Consider the following 24,881-nt stretch of genomic DNA (forward strand, 5'->3'; position numbering starts at 1 on the left):
TACCAGACTTTTCAGTAATGGGTACCAGTGCTGTCGAGGCCAATCCGGAGCTATTAAAATCATCCTTGGCTTGTCCTGTCTGACCTTTAGAAGTACCTTTGGGAGGAGAGGCAGAGGTGGAAAGGCATACACATGAAGATTGCTCCAATTGAAAGAAAGAGCATCCACTCTCCAAGCTGTGGGATGAAACCTTTTTGTGCAAAACCTTGGCAGCTGATGGTTTAGTGGAGAAGCGAACAGATCTATGTCTGGAGTTCCCCATGACACTGTCAATTTCTGAAATACATGAGGATCCAATTTCCACTCGTGGGGATCCATAATTGTCTGCTCAACACATCTGCTAAGGAGTTCTGTGCTCCTGGCAGAAACCTTGCCTGAAGATTGAGCTGTAAACTGAGAGCAGTCTCCCACAAAATCATTGCTTGCCTGCATAGAGGATAAGAATCGTTCCCCTTGCTTGTTGATGTACCACATGACAGTTGTGTTGTCTGTTAGAATCAACACCTGCCCTGGAAGAAGTAATTCCTTGAAAGCTATTAATGCAAACTGGACTGCTAACATCTCCTTCATGTTGATATGTAGATGTTGTAGTCTGACAGGCCACTTGTTTTGTATCCACTTTCCATTTAGATGAGCTCCCCAAGCTTTGTCTGAGGCATCTGTCGTTAAAATCTGACTCGCCTCTGGCCGGGTCACAGAGAGTCCCTTGTTTAGGTGACATTCCTGAGCCCACCACAAAAATTCCTTTTGAATGCAAGGTATTATTTGAATGACAGTGTCCGGATCCTGGCAGTGCTGTGTCAATACATTTTTGAGATACCATTGTAGCTTCCTCATATGCAGTTTGGCATTGGGAAGCACCAGAATACAAGATGCCATGAACCCTAAGGCTTGAAGGACTGTCCTTGCAGTCAGCCCGGACTGATGAGATAGTTGATGGAAGTAAAGGGATAGACTCTTTTGTTTGTCCGGGGTTAAAAAGGCCATCTGGGATGCTGTATTCAGTCTCACACCCAGAAAGCACATGTCTTGAGAGGGTACTAGACTGGACTTTATTTCGTTCACAGAATACCCCAGGCATCTTAGCACTGCTATCACATATTCCAAATGATGAAGAAGCTCTTCCCTTCCTTGAGCCAGAATCAGGCAGTCGTCCAAATAAGGATAGATCTGTATTCCTTTTAGTCTGAAGAAAGCTATCACTGGAGCCAGAACTTTCGTGAACACTCTGGGCGCAGTAGATAAGCCAAAGGGCAATGCAGAGAACTGATAATGAGAAGTCCCAGCTCGAAAACGCAGATACTTCCTGCAACTCAGTCTGATAGGAGCATGAAGGTAAGCCTCCGTGAGATACAAAGTTACCATCCAATGATCTTTGCCCAGCAGAGGTAAAAGCTGTTGTAACGTCAACATTTTGAACTTGGGAATGTCCAGATAAGTGTTGAGGATAGATAAATCCAAAATTGGTCTCCACGTGTTCCCTTTCTTTGGTACTAGGAACAGGCGAGAATAAAATCCTAGGCCCACTTCTGGCATAGGGACCGGCTGTATGGCCCCTATTTGGAGTAACAGAGAAATTTGCTTGTGAGCCTCTATTCTTTGCTGAGGAGGAACGTCTGGCATGCCTTTGAAAGGAGGCAAGGTATGGAAATAAAACCTGTAACCGTGGTGTATGATATCCAATACCCATCTGTCTTGGGTAATTAAACTCCAATTTTCTTTGAAAAGTGCCAACCTTCCTCCCAAAGGTGCTGCCAGACGAGAAGGCTTTGGCAGCTGAAAAGGTAGGTCATTGGGTCTGTTTACGAAAGGACTGACCCCTGCCCTCACCCGAAGACTGTGCAGGTGAACTCCCTTGTTCTAGGCCTGAAAGAGCCCTGAGCTCTGCCCCTACCACGTCTAGATCTACCCCTAGACTGGGAATCATAAGAAGGATACGTCCACCCCTTGGTAGGCCAATTTCTACTAAACTTCGGAGGCTGAACCTGCAAAAAATCTTTAACAGTCTGCATAGACTTAGCCTTGTCTTCCATTTTCTTTAAGACTGCCTCAACAGGAGAACCAAACAACACATCAGATTGTAAAGGAGCATCTAAAATCCTTGTCTTAACATGGTCAGATAAATTCTGATCCCTCAGCCAGGCGTGCCTGCGAAGAGCTGACCCAGTAGCAGCCACCCTAGAAGAGGCCTGTACAGCATCAAAACCACATTGCAAAGAATGCTTACCCACCTGTTCAGAAACATGTACTAAATCTTGTAACTCTTTACACTCAATACCCTCCGCCAGAGCATCTACCTTAGACTTCAATTGTGAAAGGAGATAGTTTTGGTATTTCAACATGTGAAACTAGCAATTCAAAGCCCTCATAGCTAGGGTGGAGGAAGTATAAACTTTCTTTCCCCATCTATCCAAAGCCCTGGCCTCTTTATCTGGAGGAACCGGATTTTTGACAAGAGAAGCCTTAACACCCTTAGGCCCCTGACTAACCGTTTCTGGGTCTGCCCTAGGACTCTTAAAAAGATACTTATGAGCTTCAGGCACCCTGTAATACCTGTCCGGTTTAACAGGAGCAGGAGGCAAAGAATCAGGATTAAGGGAAGCTTCTGCAAACACATCTTCCACAACATCCAGAACAGGAGGTATAGCCAAAGGCCTATGCTGGGGTAAAACAAAAATTCCTAAGCCTTTTCCTGGAATCAGAGAAGTCCTGACCTTCCCACTTAAAATGCTCCCTCATGGAATGAAGAGTCTCTGAAAAAGAAAAATCCTCAGGAGGAGAAGCAGAAGGAGTAGAATCATCCACATCAGAATCAGAATAAGTAGAATACTCCTGCAAGTCTTCAGCCGAAGACTCAGAAACATCCGAAGCCTGCTCAAAACTCCCTAGCTCAGGTTCCACCCTAGGTCTCTTATCAGGAGGGGGCAAAGAACCTCTAATCAAAGTAATCAAATCTTCTGCCATTTTAAGCATATGCTTCTTGGGCACAGATCCTGAAGAACTAGGGCTGACACCAACTGTAGCTAAACCTGGCCTGCCTCTGGGAGAAGCCTTGGAAACAGAAGGAGAGGGCCTAACCACCCTAGGAAGGGAGGGGAGCACAGTAACCTGAGAAGCCCCTTCAGCCTGACCTGCCTCCTGAGAGGCCACATCCTGCAATAACAAAGTCTCTCCCTGGGACTCCAGAGAAACCTCCGGCGGAACCACCGGCTCCACCAACACCTCTAAAGAACCGACGTCCGGTACGGATGGCTCTTCAAGCCTAGGCTTAGCTGCTTTGTCCTTGCGCTTCTTCGAAGAAGCGGGCGTCGGAGCATCTGACGGCATTTTATAATTGCACCGCTTCCCGAAGACTAACCTGGCACAATCTAACCTTCTCTTTATAGTGCGCTTATTGAATCTAGCACAAGAGCGACACCCAACAACGTCGTGCTCAGGCCCTAAACAAGGAATACACAAAGTATGATAATCTCTATGCGGTATCTGTTTCCCAGAAGAAATACAGTTATTCACTTTTTCTGACATCCGGTAAACCACTGAGGCAAGAAAAAACTAAAATATTCCCCAATGGGGTACTTAGCCAACTTTGACTCGGTCTGAAACTCTGAATTCGAAAAATTTCAGAACGCCGAACGGCACTTGCAATGCTGCTTCTGCATCGGACCATGCGGCAAAAAAGACTGAGGATATGACGTCGGTCATGCGCATTTGTACCCTGACGTCCTGATGTCAGTCTAATGCGCCTTGACCGACGTCAGCCTTATACTTTGATATTCGGGCCGACCGAGGACAGCGGACTACCCAAGTGTAAGGACTGCAGCAATGTGAGATGAAGAACATCTGTCCCTCCAGTAAAAAGATGTAGTAGAAGATTTTCCTCTGAAAAGGGCTTTATCTGGCCAGCCAACTGTCAGTTCCAAGAAGCCCACAGAGGTGAGGCACTTCAGCATCAAGAAAGCTCCGAAGTTCTTAGCAGCCAAACTGCCTCTTGAGGCAGTTTGAGCATGCAGGTGGTGTCCTAAAGCTTTGAAAGCTAGTTGATGGTCATTTCCAAGGCACGGATATATAATCCATATAGATTAGGCTATTGCAACAGTGATCTAAATGTTGAATACTGACATACACTAAATCCTTGTGCATTTGTCTTTATTAGTATGGTCCCATGACTATTAGCCAAGTACATTTTTTTTTATAAATATAGTTTTCTACCACCATGACAGCAGATTTCTGTTCTGAAATTATTTTGATTATATACTACAAATTCTTACAGTTACTCAGAAATTTTAACACAAAACATTAAGTTGGAAAAAATGTGTTATAATAGTGTAGAGGACCACATGACAGTAATAGAAGATAGAATTTTTTTTACAAAAACTTCAAGACTTGGAAAAAATTCATTAGCATATGACTTTGGCAAATGTTTGGCATCCTAATGCTATTCAGACTATTTAGTATCTGCCTTTATAATGCTTGACTATTGAGCATCACTTAAGAGTGGCACATGCACCTGCCCTTTTTCCCCCATGAGACTTCATTTTACCAGCCCAGACTCCAGTGCCTCATGTCCACAACAGGTTTACTAGCTTGTTTTCTATTCTCAACCTCCTGAGTTGGTTGAAAATTTCTGGGGCTGTCATGAATCCTAAAGGGCATCCTGCGGTTCAACTATCTCTGCTTCCATTCTGTTTTTTTTTTCTTTTCTTTATATGCCCTATTCACTTCCATTTTCTGCCTCCTATGCTTGTATTTTATGTTCCCTTCCTTGAACACTTCTCCCCCAAGGGAGGATCAGCAATGTACACCCCTTCTCACCCTGCTGTTCCATCAGCCACCCAAGCCGCTAATTGAATCCAGGTCAAATGGGTCATAGCCAGGTCGTTATCCTCTATGCCACCACAGCACCTTATATGCACTTATCTTAGAGTAGAAGGTGAGAAAAATGACACAGATTCCATGAACCCTTTAAATGTTAGTAGTTCACATTCAAAACAAGGGGAAAAAAACATAGGCAAGCTTGTGTGAACATCACAACTAGAATCCAAATGCTTAACCAAAATTATGGAGCCACATACGCAGTCATATGTTTCATGACTAGACAAACAAAACAGACACACAAAAGGGCAATTTGTCTTTTTACCTGAGGTAGCACGGTAGAGACCTGTCCTGCCAACCTCTGCAAGGAGCTGACCTGAGGAACTTTGATGGGCACTGCTGTGATTGTTCCCAAAGCCTGGTGGAGAAAAAAAAAACAGAACAGGATTATTAGCAGCTGCAAACATGCATCATGGAATCTGATATATATGTGTGTGTGTGTGTGTGTGTGTGTGTGTGTGTGTGTGTGTGTGTGTGTGTGTGTGTGTGTGTGTGTATACGTACAGTTTAGCATCATACCAACAGCAAGTTAGTAAGGTAAAGAACTACACTTTGGAGAAATGATAAATGTTTATGACATTCAAAATGTCTGTCTCACTCATGATGTACTGTCCTTTGGATAATATGTTAAACTGAGGTCCCCATCTATCTCAGTTGGAGGTAGCTTAGGTGAATGTAAAAGATCCCATGGCACGTACTGAAAAAAAAAAGTATGGGGGTTTTATTAACATTGAAAGAGAGAGTGGGGGTTATTAACATTTCCATTCATTTTATACTATATAAAAAATAAATCAATTTACATTCATTTTTACAACTATACTTTAACTTGCAAGTTATCAAAAAATAATTTATCTAAATTATATTTATTTCATTCTTTTTTTCTTTTTCTATAATACTTACCCTCTATCACCCCACCTTCAAACAACTTCTTATTTCAACTAATACATCATCCTTGTTCATTTTCTTATTTAACAAATTCTCACATTTTTCCATAGCACTTATCAGTATCACTTTTCTTTACTTAATCATACTTCCCATATAATATCATATTCATTCTTATACATTTAAATTCTTCCCAACTACACTTGCCATCACTTTTAACTTTTCCCAAAATTCTTTATTCTTTGTACAATAAAAAAATGTTTTGCTGTTTCTTCACAACCGTCACATTTTTCTTCCATCACCTTTTATTTCATTCTCCCTTTCACAGGTAACTTGTACAATAAAATTCTCCATAAAACATCCTCTGCTTCATAAAAATTTTCAAACTTTTTTCTTTTTACTTCCTTTTTTATCTTTGTTTAATTCCTTCCATGGGTACACCACATTTTTTTTCTAAAATCATATTATACCATTCTTTTCCCATCAACCTCACTTTCTTTTAACTTCCATAATTTCACTTTATTGTCATATTCTTTTTCTTCCATCCTGTCCCTTGTTTTTTTCTGTGAGTTTTCTTCCCATACATTTCATCCTTTTCATATAGACATTAGCTGTCCATTTACTTTTGTCTTTCTTTTACCTCTCTCATTACCCAAAATAACTGCATAGGCACTAAATGAACCACTTTTTAAAATTCAAACCACATTTTTTATTATAATTTATCCCTCTTCTCACCAGATTCAGTCTTGAGCCCCAAATGAAGGTAAACAAATCTAATAAAGTGTTTTTAAATTTCTTAAATCTTTTAATAAATTATCTGCAGCGGTAGCATTGTTGCCTCACAGCAAGAAGTTCTCCCGTTTGATTCTCGGCTGGAGTGCCTTCTGTGTGGAGTCTGAATGTCCTCCCCGCGGTTGGGTGGGCGTTCGAAAGACATGCGTAAATGGGCGTGCCTTCGTTGAAGGTTGAAAGTCGAGCTGGAATCTCAGCGTTCGTGAAAATCTACTGCCAATCATTAGCGGACCGGAGTTCTGCTGTGGCGACCCCTAACCGGGAAAAGCCAAAAAACAACAACCACCACCAGGCAAGCATACACTAATGTAAAATAAAACAAACCATATAACATGTTTCATGTTACATACATTTTTTTTATAACTATCCTCAGTCCAGCATTACATAAACTCCTCAATTCCTGTCTTTCCTTAAAGCTCCTCCCTCCTCCAGAACATTATACTGCACGTACTGTTCACACAATTTTCATTTATTTCTATGTAATTTGCTCCTTCCCCTTTCTATTCCATTACAATATTCAGTACTTCAAATACAGTTGGTTTGAACTTGGCTTTTCATTTTCTAGTAATTGCTTTTTTGGCAGTCACCAGAATTGAACTTTACAAAGCCTGTCTCTAAGCAATTCAAATCCTGTATCCCAGCTCAAGAGAATAATATCCTTAGTTGCACCCACTTGTTCACATATGTTTGACAGAATACTCTAAACCTCCTAGATTTTGTCGCATACCTGGGAGTCATACAGATAACCTCCCATTGTTAAAAAAATGCATAAAAAACACAGTCTCAACATGGCAGACTATAAAACAGCAACTTTTTATTAAACTATCTAGACATACATCCTAAGCATGTTAAGTATAATGTCTTGAAAGGACAAATTTATAGGATTATGAGGCTGCATAATGATGATACACAACTTGAATCAGCAATATTATTGTTAAAACAAGATTTTCTTAGCAGGGGTTATAAAGATATATATATATATATATATATATATAAGAAGCATGGAAAGATAGGGTAAATGTAAACCTTACTATGGAGAAGAAATCATTGGAAATGTAGAAGTGGAGAGGGGTAATCCAGTAGCTATGGAAACAGCTCAGTTAGACAGAGCTGTGATGAATAATGTGCTTAGAGTACCACTCCCGTATTCAAGTGACAAATAAGATTTGTGAAATTATTAAAAAGAACTGGAATATTCTAACCACTACAGAGGAATTAAAAGATATTGTGGGTGAAGGGCCTCATTTTTCTTTTAGAAATAATAAATCCTTAAAGAGGCATTTATGCTACAAATTTAACAATAAGAATATGGTACAATCAGATAGGTTAGGGACATATGCCTGCAGAAATTGCATGGCATGCAATTACATTTATACAGGAGGCTATTTCTTACATCCGTATGCAGGAGGCTATTTCTTACATCCTTATGCGGGCTTTAAAATTGAGTTGAGCTTCTATGCTGATTGTAAGACAAGGAACCTTGTGTATTTTAGTTTCTGTAGCACATGCTATGTTTTTTATATAGGAAAAACTAACCGTTCCTTAAAAGATAGAATAGAGGAACATTATAGGGATATTAGGCATGCCAACGAGACAAATGCATTGGCGCAGCATGTTATTAAAGAAGGAAATAGTCACATATTTACATTTTTGTTAGAAGTTATTACTGAAGTAATAAGAGAGGGTGATATAAGGAATATTACGGAGACAACAGAACAAAAATGGATTTTATTTTTTAATGCAAACTACCTGGTTTAAATAGCAAGCTGTCTCTGAAAACATTTTTAAAAGCCAGATCATTGAAGTATTGAAAAATAATGTAAGCTGTGTTTAGATATGAGATATCTGTTTTTTATTCTTCATTTTTATGTTTAAAATATTTATTTGTGACACAATGATTTGGTATGAAGCTGTTTTTAGCATTTTTCATTTTATGATAGAGAAATTATTAATTAGAATGGATAATTAGACGTGATTGGTTAGTGCATGCCTTTAAAATGATAATGTGATTGTGTTTTTTAGTCTGAGGAAGCAGTTGAAAGACCGTAAAAGCACTCACTTTCTCTAGATATTTTAATAAAAAGTTGCCGTTTTATAGTCTGCCGTGTTGAGCCAGTGTTTTTTATACATTTTTGTGCTTCATTGTTTTATTCTCCCAGTCTCAGTATTTGGGCTGTGGATTTTATTGCTTATATTCAAGTGTTTGACCTCCCATTGTTCCCTCGTAAATTGCTTATCCAATTTTTCTTCCCAAACTTTTCTAACCTCCACTGATGGATTCTTATACTTACAATGTAATATTTATATACCCTACTAATTATCCTCTTTTTGACAGCAGCTTCCATTACAGATTCAACTACAAACTGTATCAGAGCAGATCTTTCACTTAGGATTTCCCTTTACCATTCTTTTTGCTTATACTCTGATAGCAGTCCCTGGTAAGAAAGGCAGTCTCTAGCCTGCAGTCCAAATGCCTTCTTGGCCTCTTCCCATTCTATTACCTTTTCCGGTCTAGTTTTTTGCTCCTAATAAACTGGTTCCTTTACCAGTTTTCTCCAGTAAATTCCAGCCCCCTACTTGCAGTCATCTCTATCAACAAAATCCTTCTCCATCCTAGCCTTACATAACGTTGGGTATGGTTGTTATCCTCCTTAAGGTTATGCATCCAAAATGACACACTACTTATTTCATTGATTTTCTTCATGTCCATCATGCCCTTTTCCATTCTGAATTATAACTTTCTGCATGCATTATGTATATGAGCCTTAATTGTGCAGCTCTACAATATTCCTTCAAATCAGGTAACTACTTTGTTCTATTGGAAGGATCAACTTATCTCGCTTAACCCTTGCCCTCTTTACCTCCCAGATAAATTCCATCAACTCTATTAATTATTGTCCACAACTTCTCCTCCTGTTAATAAAACTATGCCTGTCCTGTATATAAAACTGAAAGGACTAAACATTTTCACTGCTCTCATCTTACTATCCATATCCATAAACAAGAGCTTTCACTTTCTCAGATTTTGTGTTATCTTTCATTTAGTATCTTTATTTTATTTATTTATTTTACATTTGTTGACGGGATAGTCCGACTGGATATATGTCCATTTTCAGCGGAGGCCCGGGGAGAAAAGCTCCACAGAGAACACAAGACAAGTAAGTTACAATATACATAAAGGAAAAGGAGAAAAGTAAAAATGTACATATTAGTATGCATTACTTAATTAGATACATTTGGCAACAGTAACATTAAACACAAATAATCTTCCCACATATCCATAGCTGTCATAACAGTAGTCATTTTAATCCAAACATCTCATGTCCCCATAAGTGAGTATTGTCGAACCAATCCATGTGTGGGTACAAAATTTATGGCTATAGCCTTTGTTCTATTGTCAGTAAATTTATATCCTGAAACATCCTAAAATGTTCCACAACATTGAGAAGTCTTTTTTTAGATTTATCATGTACAAAATAATATTACCTGTAAATAAAGCCAAATTTCTTCATTACCATACCAATTATATCCTTAAATTTCTAAGGTGCCTTATTTTCTTTGCCAATGGCTCTAAATATAAATCAAATAAAGGGGAGAGAGGATACCCCCTGCCTGGTTCCTCTGTTCACACACAACTAAGCAGAAAGGAGCCCTCCCACTTTAATTCTTGCCCTCGGTCCCTCATATAGCCTCATAATTAACTTTATTATTGCATCAGTGAATGAAAATGCTTTAACTGCCTTACTCATTAAATCCCAGATTACTCTGTCAAATGCCTTCCCTGCATCAAGACCCATCAACAGCAGTATTTTCTTACATTCTGCTATTCTCTGAATCATCACTGTTCCATTAAAGAAGTCAAATGCTTGCCTCTCCTCCACAAAACCACAGTGATCAATTTCTATCAATTTCAGCAATACCTTGGCCATTCTTTTACTTACTATAGATATAAGCACTATAAGTGGAATGGGTTTGTTTTAAGGAGGGTTTGGTATAATGGCTAAGGTCTTCACCTCATAGACACAAGGTATAGGATTTGATTCTGACCTTGGATTATTGGCGAGGCTTAAAATGGCCCTTCAGGGCAGTTAGCCTAGTATTCACAAAGGAACCTATAATCATGATTTAAAATTGAAATGGCTCTATATGAAGCTGGGACTGATGAGACCATCCTTGGGTATTACAGCTATCACAGCTTTTTCCAAGACATTGGTGTTTAACCTCCTTTCAAAATACTTTTAAACACCACCTTCCAGATATGTATCACTTTATTCCCTCCTAACTTCCAAACTGCAACAGGAATGCCATCTGTTCCTGGAGACTTTCCAGAAGATTAATTATACATCACTGTTTTTATATCTCCTCTTACCTCAACTGTTAATTGATGAGCCTCATCTACCTCTAACCTTGGCAAACTTAATTCTTTATTCCCATTTGTGCTCTTTCTGGATTTCAACATTTCTCTGCTTTATACAAATTGTTATAACAATTTCTGAAACAACTGCTGTACCTCTACAGGATTTCTGGGTATTTTTCTTGTTATAGGCCCCCTATGTTTGTCGACAACCCTTTCTACTTTCTGTTGCCTAAGTCATTTTGCTAAAAGTTTGTGCACTCTCAATTTATTATTAAAAGAAAAAACAGTTGTTTAAAAGCAATCTTTCTAAATTCATCCATATTATCCAGATACTCCCTTATTTTCTCTTTAGCAGTCTGCAGTTGTGCCTCTTGTTCTGTTTGTTTACCCTTATTCTGCAATACTTTAAAGTTTGTCAGCCCTTCTAAATAATTCCTATTACTTCTTAGCCATATCTCTTTCTTTTAAACTCAATTTTCATTTTATCTCACTTACTAGCTATAAAGAAAAGTTGCAAAATCTTACCATAACCATAGATGTCCTTCTCTTCCATGTTGCAGTATTCAGTACATATGTTTTTTTTTCCTTTTGCTACCTGAACGTCCGGCAAGTATAAAGATGTCACTGTCTGGTGTATGGGAAGCCTGATGTGGCTAGCAGAAAGTTGGCCATAAAAAGTACAGTTTTGTACCTACCATAAATGTAGATGTTCGAGTGTATACCCTACTGCAGTCATCACACTTGGGTTATCCTGCCGTCAGGCGGTCCTGCAGTCGGCCCGAATTCCAAAGTCTTGGTCCGGCGTCGGTTGCTGTCGCTTCTTCCCTGACGTCAGTGCACCAGGGGTATTATAAGAGGCATCTGATGCCATTTTCTTCAGTTTTTCTTGCCCCAGATGTCAGGTGCCCCCCCAAAAGATGGTCAGTAGGTAGTACCAATAATAAAAGCTTAGCACAAACAAAACATCCCTCCAGCTATAAGCAAATACACCACAAAGGTTGTATCAGATTTTAAGGTATAGAAAGGTTTTAGTTAAGTCAGAGGGGATGGAGGGAGGGTACCTGGACTGCAGCAGGGTATACACTCGAACATCTACATTTATGGTAGGTACAAAACTGTACTATGTTCATCGTGTTACCCTGCTGCAGTCATCACACTTGGGTAGAATCCCAAAGCTAAGGATGGGAGGTGGAGTCAAACAGGGTTAGAGGGGGCTAGAAGGCCCTGCAAAACTGCAGTGGTGAAGTCAGCTCTAGTCTTAGAGTAAAGTGGTAAGTGATAGTGTTTGGTGAAGGTGTGTACTGAACTCCAAGTTGCAGCTTCCAGAATATTCTTGGTTGGCACTCCCCTGAGGAAGGCTGTAGATGTAGCTGCTGCCCTGGTGGAGTGGGGCCTTATGCTAGCAGGAACTGGTTTTCCATGATGGGTGTAGCAAAAACATATGCAATGTCCTATCCATTTGGAAATGGTCTGTTTTGAAATAGCCTTTCCTTGTGATGCTGTAGCATAGGATACAAAAAGTTGGTCAGATTTTCTGAAAGCCTTAGTTTTATCCAAGTAGTAACGTAGTTGCCTGTGTATGTCCAAGGAATGCAGGAGTCTTTCTCCTTTGTTCTGTGGATTTGGAAAGAAGGTGGGTAAGTGGATGGTTTGATTTAGAGCCACCCTGGATACCACCTTTGGCATAAAGGAGGGGTTAGTTCGTAGAGAAACTCTGTCTTGATGAAAAAAGAGGAAAGGCTCTACTGCCATTAGTGCCTGTAGCTCTGAAAATCTTCTGGCTGAAGTAATTGCTAGCAGCAGGGCAGTCTTCCATGATATAAACTTTAAGTCAGCTGAGAAAGCTGGCTCAAAAGGTGGCAGCGTAAGTTTTTCCAGAACAAAATTTACGTTCCAAGTTGGTGTTGGCGCTCTCCTGGGAGGCCTAATGTTTTTTGCCCCTCTGAGATACTGCCTTAGAAGTGGATGTGAAAATAAGGGAGGATCCATGTTGTAGTGAGCTGAAATAGCTGAGGCGTGGATTTTAATAGATGAAAAAGAAAGTCCTTTGTGTAATATCTCAGTTAAATATTGTAGAATATGAGGCATGTCCGGCTGAAGGGTATTTTAGCCTTTAGCTTGGTTCCAGGCGCAAAATCTTTTCCATTTGTCTGAGTAGGCTTTCCTGGTGCTGGGCCTCCTGGCCTCCAGAATGACATCCATAACAGTTTGTGAAAGAGGGGCTGGCTGGTTGCTTATGTGATGTGTCATGTGGCCATATTTAAGGTTTTGAGCTGGCTGTGTAGAATCTGACTGCCTTGCTGTGTGCGTAGATGAGAAATTTGTGGTAAAATCCATGGTGGGCCCTGGGCCATGTTCCTTAATAGTGCGTACCAGTGCTGGCATGGCCAGTCCAGGGCAATGAGTATCATTCGAGGTCTCTCCATCCTGACTTTCAGCAGCACCTTTGTGAGAAGGGGCAATGGAGAAAAGGCATATACTGTGAGCATTTTCCAACTGAATGAGTGCGCGTCCACATTCCAAGCTTGATGGTGAAATGTCCTTGTGCAAAATTTTGAAAGCTGATGGTTTTTGGGGTTGGCAAACAGGTCTATGTCTGGACGCTCCCATTTTTGAGATATCATTGCAAATACTTGTGGATCCAGTTTCCACTCATGGGGATCCATGATGTTTCTGCTTAGGTCGTCTGCCAATGTGTTCTTTTTTCCTGGCAGGAATTGCGCTTGTAATTGAACTTGGTAAGCCAGTGCTATGTTCCACAAGGTCATTGCTTGCCTGCATAGAGGGTAGGAGTGTGTACCCCCTTGTTTGTTTATGTACCACATTAGTGTGGTGTTGTCTGTCCTTATAAGCTGTCCTGGATGTAAGAGGTCCTTGAAGGCTGTCAGAGCATTCTGTACAGCTAGCATTTCTTTTTGATTGATGTGCAGATTCCTTTGATCTGCAGTCCAGATGCGTTGAACGCACCGTCCTGCCATGTGTGCCCCCCCCCCAGGCATAGACCGATGCATCTGTTGTCATAGTTTGCCTGGCTGGGGGTAAGGTGAAAGGCTGACATGCCTGTGACCACCACAGAAACTCCTGCTGAAGGCAGGGAACGAGAGGTATCATTGTTTCCAAGCTGTGGCTGTGTTGAGTCCATACGCTTTTCAGGTACCATTGTAATTTCCTCATATGCAATTTTGCAAATGGTATTAGTAGTATACAAGATGGCATGAAGCCCAAGGCCTGCAGAATTTTTCTTGCAGGGAGTTGGGTCTTTGTTGCCATTATTTTGAAGTACTGAGTTAGTTGTAGTTGTTTGTCTGGTGTCAGATAAGCCATCTGGGCCGTTGTATTCAAGCTGGCACCCAGGAATGTCATATTTTGTGAGGGTACTAGTTTTGATTTCTTTTCGTTTACTGTGTACCCTAGGCAACTTAGAAGTTGTTTTACAAAAGTCAGATGTAAGAGAATGTCCTTGCTTTCTGCTTGGATGAGGCAGTCGTCCAGGTATGGGTATATTTGAATTCCTCTCTGTCTGCAGTATGCAATTACTGGTGCCAGGCATTTTGTGAAGACCCCGGGTGCAGTAGATGAGCCAAAGGGCAGTGCAGAGAATTGCTAATGGGTTGAACCTGCAATGAAACGGAGGTATCTTCTGCAATTTTGTCTGATAGGGACATGCAGGTATGCCTCCTTGAGGTCCAACGTTACTAGCCAAGCTTTCTTGCCCAACATGGGAAGAAGCTGCTGTAGTGTTAGCATCTTGAATTTGGGTACTTGCAAGAAGTTGTTTAGAATCGAAAGGTCCAGAATGTGTCTCCAAGCATTGCCCTTTCTGGGGACTAGAAAGAGCCTTGAGTAAAATCATTGGCCTTACTCCTGTGTAGGTACCTGCTGAATAGCCCTCATGTCCATGAGAGCTGTAATTTGTTTTTGTGCCTCTGCCCATTGATTTTGTGGCAAGTTTGGCATTCCTTTTATCCTTGGCAAGGTGTGGAAATGGAATCTGTATCCTTTTGAGATAATGTCTAGGACCCATTTGTCCTTTGTGACGATGCGCCAGTTGTCTATAAAAAATGCTAATTTTCCTCCCAAGGGAGCTGCCAAGAGTTTTTTGCTTGGCAGTTTGAGGTGTAAGTTATTGTGTTTGTCTTCTAGTAGTTTGGGACCTGTCTTCTCCTCCCTTCTGTGTTGCAGTGTCCCATTGGCGAGGTTTGTAAGGGATTTGTGCTTGTCCTCTGCCCCTTGGGCGTCTGTATTTACCCCTCTGTGGCCTGTCAGAAGCTGGAAAGGACCAGTTTTTTGCTGGACAATTTCTGCTGAAGCGTGGGGGTTGTACCTGTAAGAAATCTTTGACCGTCTGCATAGATTTTGCCTTATCCTCCATTCTTTAAAACCTCTTCTGCTTTAACCCCAAATAAGACATCCTGATGTAAGGGTGCATCTAGTAACTTTGCTTTAACATGATCAGGCAGAGTTTGTTCCTTTAACCAAGCATGCCTACGTATAACAGACCCAGTAACAGCTGCACTACAGGAAGCTTCCAAGGAATCAAATCCACATTGTAAAGTATGTTTGCCCACCTGTTCAGCTGCATGCAACAGATCCTGCATTTCTTTGAATTCAGACTGTTGAGGGTGCATGCTCATCTTTTGTTTTATTTGAGACATTAGGTATTTCAGCATGTGAAATTGACAATTTAGTGCTCTCATAGCTAGAGTAGCTGAGGTGTAAACCTTCTTCCCCGACCTATCTAGTGCTCTGGAGTCCCTTTCAGAGGGTAAAGGATTTTTAGCCATAGAAGCCTTAGCCCCTTTGGACCCTGGGAGATAGTCTCTGGGTCACCAACAGGGCTTTTGTAAAGGAATTTGTGTGAGTCAGGCACTCTAATATCTATCTGGTTTGGTTGGAGCAGGAGGCAGAGAATCTGGATTTAGACTAGATTCTAAGTAAACATCATCCACAATGTCTAAAACTGAAGGGATAGCAAGAGGTCTGTGCTGGGGAAGTAAAAGGAACTCTCGGAGCCTTTTCTTTGAGTCGGAGTAATCCTGACCTTCCCAGTGGAAATGTTCCCTTATGGTATGTAAGGTTTCCCCAAAGGAATAGTCTTCAGGGGGAGATGCTGAGGGAATGGAGTCTTCAGCATCAGAGTCTTCATAAGGGGAAAGGAGTAATCCTGTTCCTCAGAGGAGTCTGAGGGAATAGAAACTTGATCAGAGGAAGCATAATCCTCCTCTTGTCCTGGCCTCTTGTCTGGGGGGGGGGGGGGGTTGGGTGGCCCTGATCAGAGTAATCAAATCTTCAGCCATCTTAAGCATCTGTTTCTTAGGCATGGGGCCTTGAACTGGAGACTGATGTGCAGCCTTTTTTCATTTTAGGGTAGTCTTAAGCTTAGCATAAGATTTTATGGTGAGAGTAGTCGGTCTGAAGACATCTTCTGAAACCGAAGGTGTTTCCACAGCACCTGCTTCTCCTTCTGCAATGTTGTCGGTAGGGCCTAAAGAAAATGGCTGCGTCGGCCTAGAACTCTCTGCTTGAGAATCCGAAGCGGTCTGGAGTTTCAATTCTGCGGTCATCAGGGGCTGCGTAGGCACCTCACTGAAAACCAGAGAACCGGCGACCAGCCCAGCTGAGGCCTCGGAGTCTGGCTTGGATCTAGGCTGCCTTCTTTATCTTTGCATTTTTTATGCACGCCGGTAGTAAGTTGCTCCGACGGCATAGTGTAATTAAATTTCCTACCGAAGTAGTGTCATGCGAAATCAAAGCATCGCTTTATAGTTCGCTTATTGAACCTAGCACAAAACCGACAACCAGTGACGTCGTGGTCTGGGCCTAGACAAGGAATGCAATAAGAATGAAAGCCCTTATGAGGTATTTGCTTCCCACAAGAAATGCAATTGTTAACTTTTTCTGACATCGGACTGAGGCAAGAAAAGGTTCCCCAACGGGGTACTTAGCTTTGAAGACTTCGGACTGAAATTCGACTCGAAAATCTCAGGTGTCGGCCGACCGGCACTTGCGAACTGCTTCTGCTTCGGGCATCGCGTGGCAAGAAAGACTGAAGAAAATGGCGTCGGATGCCTCTTACATACCCCTGGCGCACTGACATCAGGGAAGAAGCGACAGCAACCGACACCGGACCAAGACTTTGGAGTTTTGGCCGACTGCGGGACCGCCTAACGGCAGGATAACCCAAGTGTGATGACTGCAGCAGGGTAACACGATGAACATCTGACATCTGCACGCACCAGCTCTCAAATCTGTAAGTCCCAGTCAGAACCAGTCCTTATAAGGGTAATGCCAGTCCTGTGCAATCAAAAAAGGGAACTGCCATATAACAGGAGAGGGAGGTGGGTGGGAAGGAATACTGCAACATGGAAGAGAAGGACTCTGTTTATGGTAACATTTTACACAACTTTTCTAAGTCCTTCTATTCCCATGTTGCAGTATTCAGTACATATGGGTGAGTGCCAAAGCTCATTGTGAGGAAGGGGGAGGTGGCCTAGTAAAATTCTCCAGGAAACCATGGAGGATAACTGGCAAATCCAGCTCTGGCCCTAGAAATGTGGTCTAACTTGTAATGTTTGAAGCTATGCACAGAAGACCAAGTGGCTATTTCAAGTATAGTGGAAGTGTCCCTGGTGGAGTGTACTTTGACAGTACCTTGCAGAGATTTCCCATGGTGTTTGTAGCAAAAGCTACATCCTTTTCTAATACCATCAATAACTTCAGAAGCAATAATAAACTATCATCTGCTCTTTTCTTAGACCTCTCCAAGGCCTTTGATATGGTGAACCACATTCAACTCCTCCATACATTAAAAAAACTATCACTCAGCAATTCCACGCTGAAATGGTTCCAATCCTACCTGTCCAATAGGCAACAGGCTGTTCTATGGCAGGACAAATTATCTACATGCCTACCTGTTACACTTGGAGTTCCCCAAGGATCTATTCTTGGCCCTCTTCTCTTCACCATCTTTGTTAATGACCTGCCCACAATCACCCCCATGCCACATGCATTCAATATGCAGATGATTCGACTATCATCAGCACTGCCTCCAACCTGGCAGACCTCACTGCTTCAACCCAAGACACCTTCAACCTAATAGAAAAATGGTTCTCAAGTCGACAACTAGTTCTCAACCCCAACAAAACAAAACTACTTACTTTCTCACCCACTAATAAGACTCTTCCCCCCACCTTCTCTATTACATCCTTCAATGGAATCACTATATCACCAGAAGCTCACACAAAGCTATTAGGTGTTACCATTGATAACTCCCTTAAATTTGACACCCATTTCAATCTTACCATCAAAACCATCAATAAAAGCTTGGCTCTCTCTATAAAGTAAAACACTTTCTCACTCCTCACGCTAAAATTACAATTGCCAGCACACACCTACTATCAACTCTTTTCTATGCCTCCCCTCTTTACAAACCTAAACAAGACAACCCTTAACAAACTTGCTTCTTGTTACAATCACATAGCTAGATTTGCCACAAATTCCACCTTTAGAACACACCACTGCACTAACTTGAAGCAACTAGGGTGGTTAGAGTTTTCCAGCCAACTCCATTTCAACCAACTCAAACGGCTCACCAGATACTGTATCACCCAGAGAAAACACCAGCTCTGAAAACATCATTCACCCCTATATTAACCTGCAATCTTTACGCCTCCAATAAGATCTTAGCTCAAACTACCAAAGCCAATAATTCTGCTGGGGATTCTCTATTCTCAAACTTTGTAGGTAAAATGTGGAACTCCCTACCGACCATGCTCACCTCAGAACCCTCACTCCTACAATTCAAAAAAAAGCTTAAACCCCATCTCAATACTCTCTGGCAATGTCCCTGTTCCAAACCTGATTAACCACTATCATTTACCCTTCTCTTACCTCACTATCCTTAACCGCTTTTTAACAAGGCGCCTCGCCTTTGTAACTGTCCTATGTTTTTTTTTTTTATATGCTGCTATTATTTTTTTTTTCCCAAGATGTGATGTATCTTTATATTGTATTTAGAACTCAACTATCTTCCTTTTTTTGCATTAACAATGTTCATATGTCTGTTATGTACCTGGAGCTTTTCTCCCCGGGCCTCCGCTGAAAATGGACATGTATCCAGTCGGACTCTCCCGGTTAACAAATGTAAAATAAATAAATAAATAAAAGCCAATAGCTTTGGAAATCCATGTTGAAAGTGTTTGTTTAGGATACTGCCTTCCCTAGGGCCCTGGGGTGGAAGGCAACAAACAGTTGATCAGCCTATCTGTCGGACCTGGTTTTGTGTAGATAAAATCTGAGTTGTCTGTGCACATCCAGGGAATGGAGTACTCTCTCACAGTCTCCTTGTAGATTAGGGAAGAAGGTGGGCAACTGGCTGGCTTGATTTAGGGAAAGGTCATTAACTTGTAAATCAGGAAAAAAGTTCACCAAAGTACCAAAATAAACTTATAAACATCCACAGGTACCACCAAGGATTGAATACCAGTAATTCAGATGTAAAAACACAGCTTTAATCAAAATGAACAATATCACATACTGTTCGTAACTGATAAGTTTTCGTTTAGAGTACTTCCTCAGAAAACATATTAGTTACAAACGATATGTGATTTTGTTTGTTTTGATTAAAGCTGTGTTTTTACACCTGAATTATGGTATTTGATCCTTCAAATACATAGTCAACATATTAAAAGATATTACAATTTAAGTCAGGAAGAAGGAGAGCTTTTAAAGGAAATGAAAAAAAAAACGAGATATCCGGGTTATGAAACCAGATAAAGGGGGCTAGGATGGTACTGATGAATCAGACAGATTATATTAATGTAATGACCGACATGCTACATGATACAGAAACTTATGTTATTATATCAATGAATGAAATAAATATAGCACATAGAAAGATTCAGTTATTTCCTGAAGACTCGTTATTCCCGGGGGTAATTAATGAAATGCTACTTAATTTTTTGAGTAACAATCATCCTTTGATACCGAATGCCTTTGGAATACCCAAAGTCTACAAGAGAATAGAGAATTCCCCCACTGAGAATGATAGTAGCATCTCACAATAGTTCCACTAACACACTAGAAATTTTAAAAGATTTGTTACGTCCTGTACAACATATTTTGATAGATTCATGGGACTTTCTGGAAAAAATTAAAAAGGAATATTTTTCTGAAGAAGTTATTTTTCCCACAATTGATGTAGTAGATCTATTCACAGCAATACCCCAATGAACAGGACTGGAGTTGCTCTATGAAATTATTTGAGCACTAGGTAATTTTGACAATAGTATGCTGAATTTCATTATAGAACTTATGGAATGTGTATTGAACAACAATTTTTTTTCGAGGGAGAGTATTTTAAACTTTTAATTTAAAAGGGTGTTGCTATGGGGTGCAAGCTGCGCCCCAATACATGCTAACCTAGTTATGTATGCATGGGAAACTAAGTTTATAACAAAATCTAAATATAGTGTGCAGTGGCATGTATATTTAAGATACCTAGACGATGTGTTTATATTGCGAAGAATAAGAGTAGTGAAATTGAAGCTTTTGTAGAACATATTAATACAAGCTGTCCATATTTTAAATTTACACACAAGTTATATGGACAGAATTGAATACTTAGATCTATTGTTGTTTAAAAATTGTCAAGAAAAAAGCTTTGTATCTAGATAATTCAGAAAACCCACTTTCTCCAATACTTTTTTAGATTTCCAAAGTCACTATCCACACTACATAAAAAATAATTTAAAAGCCAGATAAGAGCAGCAAGAATGTGCTCAGATGTAGAAAATGTTAAGCATGAATTAAGTTTACTTTATAGAATGTTTTCAGAAAGAGGATACCTTTCCCATTTACTAGCAGAATGTAGTAAACATGTGTTAGAAGGAAGGGGAACTAAATATACACCACTTTTAGGTAAGGGGTTACTGGAACCATAATCACAAGGATTCGAACCCCAGTCTTGTTAACTCTATAGTTATTTATTATGGAGAGTTGAGTACAGACATAAGAAAAATTATGACTAGAAATTGGGTTATGTTTAACAACAACACAGATATATGGAATACTTTGGGGGATGAACTACTTTTTGTATACAAGACTGGACCCAACTTAAAATTTTGGTTAGAACACCTACTACCAAAACCAACACACAAAAGGAAATGTACTTACAAATGTGGTGCATGCAAATACTGTAGTTTCATATTCGAAGGGGACAGTAGGCCAACCATAACAACAAATAAAACTAGATACAGGGAATTGTGAAAGTACAGGATTAGAATATCTGGTTGTTTGTACAAACAGTAGACATTACTATGTAGAGAAAATGGAGAAAAGTCTCTGGAAGAGACTTTACGAACACAACTATGCTATTCAACATAAAAATTTGACCACCACCATACAAACACAGTATTAGTTGTTCCTCTTTTAAAAAGTTACATTTTGGTATCCTAGAATTAGTAAAGAAAAGCCAGAAGGGGTGGGTTTGGGAGAACAAATTGGCACTTAGGGAATTAAACTGGCAGCTTAGGTTTAATGCAACTATGTTGCCAGGGTTAAATGAATCAGAGAACCTTATGCCTGTTTTGAAAAAGAGGGCATGTGATATATGAACTCCCATTTAAATTACATTATATTTAAATTATAGACAGAGAACATATATATTTTTGTATTAAAGTTCACATACGTGGACAAATGTATATGAATTACTTTACTGTTTCCACCAATATATTTTTATTAACTCTTATTATTTTGAGATTCAAAGGTGTTTTTTAAAACAGCTTTTTAGAAAAAAAAAATATTTAGAACCTGCATTTTAACTCAGAAATAAATTGTTTTATAATAAAGCAGAGTTTTTATATGGATGTACATTTTAGATTGTCACAAAAGATGACAGGGAACAAATGGTTAATAGTGGGTCATGTTATTATCAATTGTGCTTATAAACATTGGGCTGTTTAGATTTTTTTGTTCTGAAGAAGTCCCTTATGTAATAGGGATGAAAGCGCTTAACGTTCAATAAAGTATTCTTGTTTGTATGGTCGTAGTGCATGCGTTGGATTTAACCACAACTGGAAGTTGCTTGTTTATGATTTGTGTTGGCTTCCTGGGTTAGCGCTATTCATTTTACTAGTACTTTAGGAAATATGTAAATTTTCTCAGAATTCCTACTTCTGAATTCACATTTTCCATACCAAATATTTTCATAATTTTCTTCAGAAATCTACCCTCTTTTGGTATATATTCCCTTCTAGCCCCCCAGATACATCCTCACTGTTTCAAATCAAATTCCAGTCCCCAACTACAAATAAACTTCCTTGATGAAATCTGATTTCTTCCAAAATCTTCTTAAGCTCTATAAATAGAAGTTATGTTCTTACCATAACGTTCCATGTTAGTTGTCTTCTTCTCGCCTTCTTTCTTGCTGGATGGGTTCGGAGCCGACCTCGCCCGACTGCCACTCTAAAAGCTCGAGAGTTGGTTCCACCGGCTCGAGGCTCCCCTTATATCCCACAATGCTAGGCGTGAGTTACCTCAGATCTCGTTTGTGAGCTAGGCCCAGCTAATAATACAACCAGAAAAACTGGAAAGAGAGTCCACCTCTATAAACAAAGGGGAAGAGAAAAGGTGACCTAAAGCCTGATCCAGGAAAATATGCACAGCAGAGCATATACCTATAGCAAAGAGGTGGTAGAAAGAGAGGTCACAATCAAACTCCTCTAGGTCTGTCCAGGCCAGGGGGAAGGAGGGCGGGCAAGAAAGAAGGCGAGAAGAAGACAACTAACATGGAACGTTATGGTAAGAACATAACTTCTATATGTTAAGTTGTCTATCTCGCCTTCATTCTTGCTGGATGGGACCGCGTCCCTAGCACCTTGTCCCGGGTGGCCTAATGGAACAGACTCTTGAGAACAGTGGTACCAAAGTTAGCTCTATGTCTGGAAGCTAAATCCAACTTATAATGTGAAATGAAAGTGTGAGGAGTAGCCCAAGTAGCCGCTGCACAAATGGTGTCAATAGGCAGTCTGTCTTGGAAGGCTATAGAAGTAGCCAAAGCTCTGGTGGAATGGGCCTTAGGTTTATTAGGCAGCTTTTGGTGTCTAATTTCATAAACAATGGAAATCAGAGATGTTAGCCATCTAGATAGTGATACCTTGGAAACAGAAAGTCCCTTTCTGCCTTCTGCATAAGAGACAAACAGCTGGTCAGTTTTTCTGAATTGTTTGGTCCTATCCAAATAGTACCTTAACTGACTATGAACATCTAGCCAATGCAATTTTTGTTCAGACCTATTAGAATACCCTGGAAAAAACACAGGGAGGTCAATGCTTTGATTTAGGTTAGACGCAGAGGCTACTTTAGGTAAAAAGGACGGGTTGGTTCGTAAGGATACCCTGTCTTTATGGAACAACAGATAAGGAGGTCGACAGCTGAGTGCATGAAGTTCTGAAACTCTTCTAGCTGAAGTAATAGCTACAAGAAAGAGAGTCTTCCATGATAGCAATTTTAATGAACAGGAAGCTGCAGGTTCGAAAGGGGGGAGAATCAAAGAACTGAGAACTAAATTAAGGTCCCAAGGAGGAGGAGGATTTCTTATAGGAGGTCTGAGTAGAAAAACTCCCTTCAAAAAGGCTTTGCAAAGCTTGTGGGACATGATGGCAGACTCTGAAATGCCCACATGAAAGTTAGATATAGCTGCCAATTGAACTTTGAGAGTAGAAGGAGATGAACCTGCATGAAAGAGTTCAGCTAGAAAATCAAGAACCATATGGATGGGAGCAGTGAAAGGATCTAAGTCCCTTCCTTGAGCCCAATAGGCAAAACGTTTCCACTTACTAAGATAAATTTTTGAGTGGAAGATTTATGTGAAGCTATTAAAATATCTCGAACAGTGTGAGATATTTGAGGAAGCCTGGCTAGGGTAGGAACTGGAGGAACCAAGCAGTGAGGTTCAGAGAGGGGAGGGAGCGATGTAACTGACCCGACTGATGGATCAAAAGATCTGGAACTAGGTCCAGATGCCAAGGTTGCTCCAACAGAAATTGATGTAGAAAGGGGAACCAAACTTGTCGAGGCCAATAAGGAGCAATGAGGATCATTGAAGCCTTCTGAGCGATAGCTTTCTGTATCACTTGTGAGATTAGTGGGAAGGGAGGAAATGCATACAGAAGTCCCCGGGGCCAAACCTGGACTAGAGCGTCTCTGCTGGACTGGCCTGGCAACGGAAATAGGGTGAAATAATGTCTGCACTTGCTGTTTTGGGGAGTAGCAAAAAGGTCGCAGCAAGGCTGACCCCACTTGAGAAAAATTTTTCTCGCAATAGAATCTTTCAGAGACCACTCGTGAGGCATGAGGATAGCTCTGTTCAACTTGTCCGCGATTTGATTGGACTTCCCGGGGATGTGCGTTGCTATCAGAAAACGCTGAGAAGAAATCACCCATTGCCACAGTCTGAGTGCTTCTCGACATAGGGGATAGGACCTGGTTCCGCCTTGTTTGTTGATATACCACACTACAGACATATTGTCCGTCTGGATTGCTATCGTTCCCAAGGGAAGAGAGTCTTGAAGGGCTTGCAACGCTAAAAGCACTGCTCTCATCTCTAGAACATTTATGTGCAAGTGGCATTCGTCTGGTCGCCATATGCCCTGGACAGTTCTGCCCTGATAATGCCCCCCCCACCCGATCAGGGAGGCGTCCGTTGTCAGAGTAGCAACCGGAGGAAGGAACAAAGGGTCTTCCCAAGAGGAGCTGAGGGGAAGACATCCACCACAGAAGATGATTCTTGCATGTTTGCGTAATCATAATGGTGTGAGACATCGGAAGTTGTTGGTATGACCATTGTGTGAAGAGCATCCATTGAAGGATTCTCATGTGGAATCTGGCTAATGGAAGCAGAGGTATGGCAGCCGCCATAATCCCTAAAACTTTCAGAACTAACCTGGCTTTGACTCTGTTGTTGCTGAAGAGAAGCGAG

The 24,881-nt window shown here is 40.7% G+C and overlaps 1 protein-coding gene across 6 annotated transcripts in view; it reads right to left on the reverse strand.

Moving 5' to 3' along the window:
* The window catches only part of PHF21B (PHD finger protein 21B), a 2,393,713-nt gene that overhangs the window by 1,802,333 nt on the left and 566,499 nt on the right, over positions 1–24,881 (reverse strand). For all 6 annotated transcript variants that reach the window (XM_044088084.1, XM_044088083.1, XM_044088082.1 and 3 more), the window contains one exon: positions 5,138–5,230. In XM_044088084.1, the coding sequence (XP_043944019.1) occupies positions 5,138–5,230 (93 nt within the window). The remainder of the gene's footprint in view (positions 1–5,137; positions 5,231–24,881) is intronic.

The sequence above is a fragment of the Protopterus annectens genome, chromosome 11.part0, assembly GCF_019279795.1.
Source record: "Protopterus annectens isolate FY-2018-M chromosome 11.part0, PAN1.0, whole genome shotgun sequence".
Classification (NCBI taxonomy): Eukaryota; Metazoa; Chordata; order Ceratodontiformes; family Protopteridae; genus Protopterus; species Protopterus annectens.